We start from the raw sequence: 8,216 nt of genomic DNA on the forward strand, positions 1-8,216 counted from the left end.
TCGCCACCCTGGTTGTATTTCTTTCCCGCCTTTAGTAGTCATTTAAATAAATGGTTCAGTTAGATGTTTGAATGTTGTGATTTCCGTTATGCATGGTTAGCTGATTTTTATGATTGTTTGAATGTGGTGATCTGGTTTTGGTAGATCTGTGGATGCTTTCATTATTTATGCATGTGAACTGAGGTTTGTGGATTTGGATGTTGATTCTATGGATATCGGATTTTCTTGTATTTACATATCGTGGTTTTCTACCCCTCGAGGTAGCTTGTTTTCAAAATAGAGTTTCCGTGTGGAAAACAGTTTTAAAAAGGTTTTCGAATGGTTTTCATGAATAAATGAATTAGAGTTTAAAAACAAAAGTTTCCGTGTGGGGAGCACTTTTAAATAGGATGATTGTTGTACTGTGCATTGCATCATCCAGCGCCTAAGGAGTGCTTAAGGCATGCATCATCACTAAGGATTGTTAGCTGTATGAAAATGCATATCATTAATTGGTTGTTGATTGGTAAATATAGGTTGTGGTTGTGATCCTGTTGTATCCGTTGGTACGCCGTGCAAATACAAAGGAGACTCTGCCCGAGTGAACAGAGGAACTTTGTATTTGTGGCGGGTCTGTACGTCACGTGGGCCAGGTTGAAAAAAAAAAAAAAAATGGCACGTTTTCCGCAACTCTATTTTTAAAAGGCTTTTAAAATCGGCCCCGGGGCGTGACAACCGCTCTATTGCCATCAGTATCAAGAGTTAACTACTATTGTGTCGAGTTTTGGCAGATACCTATGGTCCGATGAGGCCAGCCGTCATCGTGAAAATCTAAACTACTATCGTGTCTTGATAAAATGTATAAATCCTCGTATCATACCAGAATATATTATACTCTATTTAGGGAACAGAGAATGGACAATTTTTGTTGAGATTGAGTTATGGGAAACTTGCCCGCCAACTGAAAGTCCATGATGTACTGTATACTGTACCACCTGCATCGCATGTTTTATCACGAGTTTTAATCTAATATTAAGTGTGCCTCATTGTCTTCAAATATATTTGTTTTATATTGTATATTTTGTTTTGTCAACCATATCTGAAAATGCACTGCGTGAAGACATGGCATAAGAAAGATAGTTGTGGGGGTGTTTGGCCTAGCTTTTAAAAAGTTCTTTTGGGTTTAAAAGTGATTTTCGGACCAATAGAGCGTTTGGCAACCTCATTTTTTAAATCTAATTCTGCTTCTCAGAATCACAAAACTGATATTGAAGGCCCAAAATCAAAAGTTAGAAAAAGTTGATTCTTGAAAACTGATTCTTATTTTGGACTTAAAATTTCTAATTTTTATTTTAATTTTTAATTCAATATTTACAATTAAATATATTAAATTATACTTTTCTAAATTAATTTTAAAATTTTCAATTTTAAGTTTTTAAAATTATATATTGAAAAATAGATTTCAAATTTTATATTATAAATTTTAAATTTTAGATTTTAATTTTAAATTTCAATTCTCAAAAGTATTATATTTTAAAATTTTTAATTTAAAACTTCAAATTTAAGATAAACTTTAATCTTTAAATTATACATTTTTAAAAATAAAATTTAAATTATTTAAATATTTAAATTTAAATTTTAAATTTCAAATTTCAACTTTTAAATCTTAAATTTTTAATTTTAGCAAAATTTGAAATTTTCAAANTATTTAAACTTTGAAATTTAAATTTTAAAATTATATTTTTAAATATTATAATTATATATTTTAAAATCCATAATTATTTACATTTCTAGAACTAAAGAGTACACCCAAATTTGTAGCTTAAAATGGAACAGTTATACTTTGTATAAAATGGAACAGTTATACTCTTTAGTCTTGGGTTGTGTGGTTATAGCTTAAAATGGAACGGTTATACCACACTCCGGAACATTTGTAGAACTAAAGAGTACACCCAAATACCTGCCATATCTATATGTCCACTTCTATATGGTACCCTTTACTTGTGCTGTTATAGCTTAAAATAGAACAGTTATACCACTCCCCGGAACATCTGTAGGGCTAAAGAGCACACCCAAATACCTGCCATATCTATATGTCCACTTCTATATGGTACCCTTTACTTGTGCTGTTATAGCTTAAAATAGAACAGTTATGCCACTCCCCGGAACATCTGTAGGGCTAAAGAACACACCCAAATATCTGCCACATCTATATGTCCACTTCTATATGATACCATTTACTTGTGCTGTTATAACTTAAAATAGAACAGTTATACCACTCCCCGGAACATCTGTAGGGCTAAAGAGTACACCCAAATACCCGCCACATCTATATGTCCACTTCTATATGGTACCCTTTACTTGTGCTGTTATAGCTTAAAATAGAACAGTTATACCACTCCCTGGAACATCTGTAGGGCTAAAGAGCACACCCAAATACCTGCCACATCTATATGTCCACTTTTATATGGTACCATTTACTTGTGCTGTTATAGCTTAAAATAGAACAGTTATACGACTACTCGGAACATCTGTAGGGCTAAAGAATACACCCATATACCTGCCACATCTATATATCAACTTCTATATGGTAGCCTTGAGTTGTGCGGTTATAACTTAAAATGGAACAGTTATACCACACCCCGGAACATCTGTAGGGCTAAAGAGCACACCCATATACCTGCCACATCTATATGTCCATTTTTATATGGTAGCCTTGGATTGTGCTGTTATACCTTAAAATGGAACAATTATACTGCTCTCTAGAACATCTGTCGGGCTAAAGAGCACACCCATATACCTTTCACATCTATATAATATTATCTTTGTGGTACCATTTATTTTTCCAGTTATAGCTTAAAATAGAACAGTTTAACCACTGCCCGGAACATCTGTAGGGCTAAAGAGCACACCCATATACCTGCCACATCTATATGTCCACTTCTATATGGTAGCCTTTGCTTTTGCGGTTATAGCTTAAAATGGAACTGTTATACTACTCCCCAGAACATCTGTAGTACTAAACCACTCCCCTATATGCCAGCTAGATACATATGTCCACTTCTATATGGCAGCACTAACCTCGTCGCGCGTCGGGCCTCCAAATAAGTGATTAAGAAGGACTTGAGCGCTAACAGAAGGTGAATCTGACCCTTTCGTTGCTGTTGTAGTTGCGACGACGCTCAATACTTACCTGCGCCTCCTCAACCGGCGCAGGGACATCATCAATCTCAACAGGTGCGCCATTGCACTTTCTGAATGTCTATCTCCGATACGATAACTCTCATAAAATTATTTTGCAAACATAATAAAATCTGGATAACATCTCATCTATGATAAAATCGGAGAAAATGACATCACGGTAAATTGACACATTACACCAATAGGATAAATTGACTAGACTCTTATCAACAACTCACATTACACAAAATACATCAAGAATATGATTAAGCAGAATACAAGATTACCAGTCACAAATTCACAATTACACATTCCCAATCATATATGAAAAATCTGTGAACGACCACTCACAATGTGCACAATTGTACATTCACAATCATATATATACAAATTGCCCAGTACCATTCACAATTGCACAATAATATATAAACATACTGTACAGTACCAGTAACAATTGCAAAATCCTATAACATTCAGACGTCATCTTTTGTGACTGTGCACTCAATCATAGAAGTATAGGTCAGACAACATGGATCCTTTAAGATCGCACTGACCATATGAGCACGGAAGGAGGGGGGGTCATTATCGTACAATGATAGATCGGGGAGGCCGTTTCTTACGAGTCTTTCGGCGAAAAGGCATGTGTACATGCCACAATCAACTTCGATGGAACCCTGTTGTTGACATTCCTTATGAAATATGACATCAGGAGCGCCGACAGGGATTTCGAGGATGTGCTCAAAATAGGACGCAAACCATTTGGCCTTTCCAAGACAAAAAAAAGGGTTAATTAATTAAAACGAGTAGATAGTAGATGTTACTGTCGCGTGAATAAATAACTAAAAGACTCTGTCTACTGAGAAGAATAAAATAATACCAGCAGCTGTGCCGCGTCCTGTGCCCCGCTGTGGCTCCACAAAGAGTTCCAACTCTCAAAACGCCGTTCCTTCAAATCAATCGATAGCAAATGCCAATGCCAATTACTATGTAACGGAATAAGTACATATCTACAAGTGTTGCAGGTTTGTGTATTTATTTTTTGCAGAAAGTGACGTATAGATGCGGATCCAAATGCCACATCCTTCACAAAATCAGCTGTTACTGGATTATTCTTTCCATATTCCTGCATCTTATTGAGTACGTGCATCTGCATAGAAACAGAAAACAAGATAGCATCTTCAGTGAAGGCTAATAGTGAGCTTCAGCAAACAAGAAAGCATGTTCAGAAAACAAGATAGTATAGAAACAGAAAACAAAATAGATAATAAATAGTGAAGGCATCAAACTCACCGCAACTTCAGTTCGCAAGAAAATACCCGGTTGACTAAATTTATGTACACCACAGCAATCGAGCTTATTAATTATATGGAAATATACATTAATCACCTAAATAAAACAATCAGCAAAACAATGAGAATTAGAATAATATAGATATAATTAGATATGTATATAACAAGCTATAAGCGCTAACTACAATGCATAATCTGTGCCAGCACTAACCTCGTCGCGCGTCGGGCCTCCAAATAAGTATTCATTGAGGACTTGACCACTAACAGAAGGTGAATCTGACCCTTTTGTATTATCTTGCCATATGGGTCCCCTATAAAAAGAACATTTAATTAATAATACGAAAGAAATTAATGTTCTGTCCAGCTAAGGTAGAATATTTGACCAAAAATATCTAATCCTAACTAATCACTACATGTATATAAGGATTGACGAACTTTGTTATAGGTCGGGAAATTAGAAAATCTATTGCGTCCTGCTCCACTTTGGGAATTTTATCTCTTCCGGGATACTTGCGACGACGCTCAATAATGACCCCAGGCTCCTGATCCGGTACAGGGATATCATCAATCTCAACGGCTTGTTTTGCACTATCTGAGTGTCCATGTTCAGCTTTAATTTCCTATATTGAACAAACTCACGTGAAAAAGTCATATTTTATATGATATAAGTTTATTCGCACTAAACTTAATCATGTATATCATACCAGAAGGACCTCAGCAATGGTCCCTGTCGCAGTATCTGATGCCTCTTCACTAGCTTCAGCCCCCCCGATCTTCAAAGAATGATGCTGCTTTCGTCTATAGTGCCGGGTCAAAGGACGTTCGCCCGGCGTAAAATCAGGAGACATTCTCTTTTCTTTCCTTGCACGATGTTTAATTCGTTGAATTCTTGAAGGAATGTCCCTTATTACAGTCTCGCCAACATCAACTCTCTGTTGGCTGCTTTCTTCAACCGCTGCGCCTTGGCCACCTTGATGTGGATCAACACCGGCTTCGGCTCCGCCTTCTGCAGCAGCGGCTGTACTAGCGCTAGATAGTTGCGCTTCAAGCTTTGCATTTTTTTCTTTTAGCATTGCATTCTCCCCCTCCAACATCTTATTCCGATCTTGTAGTTTATTAAGAACTTGCTCCAATTGATTCAATAAGGAGCTGATATTATTGCTACTTTCACCGGCAGCAGTTGTTGCCGCGGGGGCCGCTGCCTTTACCACATTCGAGAGAGATGTACGAAAGGACAATATCACAATTTGACAAATAAAATCTAACAAAATAATATTTTCTACTACCTCAATTCAGTAATACCTGTTCCGGTCGGCTGCCACGTAACGTGGGCTTCAATATAGACATATCATTAGGGCGGTAAGTAAATGTGGGTACAACCTGCCAAAAAGATAAATCTATTTAATAAGTATTATAAGAAAACTATAAAACTACATTCCTTACAGAAATGGTTACCTCTGCAGGAGTATAGCTCTGCAGCTTTGTTAGAAGCTTCTCATAACTCCGGTATGCTTTTGAACCCTTCCATTTTCTCATCCGAGGGACATCCTTGTCTCCGTCGGAAGTACCCAACCCCTTTATATGCTCATAAGCCCAACTCTGTAAGTTTATCAAGAATTGCGATATTAAAAAATTATGCAACAGATATTCTATTGACAAAATACATCAAGGATATTACTTACTAAAAATGCTATTGTACATCCGTCAATATAGCCGGCAAGTCTTTCTTGGCCGCTATTCTGATGCTTCACACGCGGGGATGCTCTAGAGATCGAGCTGACAAGATAATTACATACAGCATGGCCCCAGGCATATTCCCCTATTCTATGCACATCATCTATATATCTATATATCGCCTTCGGCACAATGTAGTGGCTGGTCAGAAAAAGGACGGTCGCAAATACGTATAATATAAATATACGCGCAAAATCAGCTGCCATCTCCTCTCCATTCTGACCAGCAATACTGTACAAAATATGTCTTAATTTCGACCTATCGGCATGCCGATAGTCACCATCGAAATATTTATCAAGAGTGCTCGACTTTACACTCTTGCTCTGCCATGCTATTGGTTCCCCCTCTGCTGGCAGCCCTACCAAAATGGATATTTCCTCTGGACTAAAAGGAAGAAATGTTTCTCGAATTCTAATACCTCTTCTCTCTTCGTCCCAAAAACTGAGCAAGCAATCGACTAACACAAGATCTTGTTTAATTGGAGGCAAGTCGAGATAAGAAAAGAATGGAGTAGTCTTCAGGAGTGCCATCTGTTCATCGGACATTACATCACGTAATGCGGGGCCAGCTGTTTGAAATCTACCCGCGGTCTTCGGCAACTCTGAAACACACATTGTGGTGTGCAGATGAACTGCGTAACATCTGCACACAATAAGATCCATGGCCGCCCTTTTAGCTTTTGATGGCCTCTCTTTTCTTTTCTCTGCAGAATGCGCAGATGTGCCTTCACCACTTGTAGTGGCCTTCTTGCCCGACTTGGCTCTGGTGGAAACCATTTTTTCACCTGCATTTTATGAACCACAAGTAAGCACATAATTTCGTTCTGAAAGTAACGAGAAAATAGTGTTCTATTAAGCTCAAAGAGTGTTCTATTCTATGACAAAAGATTGTTCAAAACCATACACCTATTAAGAGTGTTCTATTAAGCTTGAGTATTCTATAGTGTCATAAAACTGGTCTAAACTAAAAAAAATGATAGCAGTTTTCTATTAAGCTTTATAATAGACACAAAAGAGTAAGATTGCAATGTATACATGTTCGCAAGTGTAAACTTGATAAAACTATTCTATTAAGCTCTAAGGCCCTGTTTGGATCGCGGGATAAGCGGGGATAACGAAAGTTATCCCTGCTATTCTGCCAAACGGGGTGAAATTTGGCCGGGATATTTTATCCCGGTCAAACCTTGCTATTCCCGGTTATCCCGGAATAGCAAGGGATTTGCTATTCCACCATTTTGGTGGAACAGTGCTATTCCAATGCTTAATCTCAAGCTTAATTAAACTTATAAATTGAATTAAACTAAATTAAACTAAATTATATAAATATAATATGTTATATATTATAATACATTATTTTTATTATAAAATTATTAATTGTACTATATTAATACATATTATTTATATTTAAATATTATAATAAAATATTTAAAAATTTAAATTCAAATATAATAAGTGGATAATATCATTATTTTTTATTTACAAAACCCATTATCTTTCTTATTCCATCTTACCTAACCAAACGCTATTTTTTTTATTCCAGGAATAACCTAATTTTCATCCAAACGCAAAATTGATCTAATCCTCGCTTATACCTCAATTTATACCTATCCCTGGAATAGCCACTTTTTCCTTATCCCCGAACCAAACGATACCTAAGAGTGTTCTATTCTACTATGAGAAAAGAGTGTTGACACAATAAAGCTAGCTATTAAGAATGTTCTATTAACTATTAACCTTTACAACTGTTCTATTATGGCATAAAAGTGTTTTATTCTACTATGACAAAAGAGTGTTGACAAGTATAAAGCTAATAGAGTGTTCTTTTAACCTTTACAACTGTTCTATTATGCAATAAAAGTGTTCTATTCTACTATGACAAAAATTTGTTCACAACCATAAAGCTATTAAGAATATTCTATTCACCTTTACAACTGTTCTATTAAGCCTTAAGAGTGTTTTATTCTACTATGACAAAGGAGTGTGACAATCATAAAGCTAGCTATTAAGAGTGTTCTATTTAACCTTTACAACTGTT

The 8,216-nt window shown here is 36.1% G+C and overlaps 1 protein-coding gene across 1 annotated transcript; it reads right to left on the minus strand.

Annotated features, from left to right (window-relative positions):
- On the minus strand, positions 3,633-6,958 carry LOC109725563. The gene is made up of 9 exons (XM_020254805.1): positions 6,131-6,958; positions 5,904-6,047; positions 5,751-5,828; positions 5,153-5,650; positions 4,884-5,068; positions 4,660-4,759; positions 4,450-4,545; positions 4,037-4,306; positions 3,633-3,923 (listed from the first exon to the last, which is right to left on the minus strand). The coding sequence occupies exons 1-9, from the start codon at positions 6,956-6,958 to the stop codon at positions 3,633-3,635; spliced, it is 2,490 nt and encodes an 829-aa protein (XP_020110394.1).

The sequence above is a fragment of the Ananas comosus genome, linkage group 20, assembly GCF_001540865.1.
Source record: "Ananas comosus cultivar F153 linkage group 20, ASM154086v1, whole genome shotgun sequence".
Classification (NCBI taxonomy): domain Eukaryota; kingdom Viridiplantae; phylum Streptophyta; class Magnoliopsida; order Poales; family Bromeliaceae; genus Ananas; species Ananas comosus.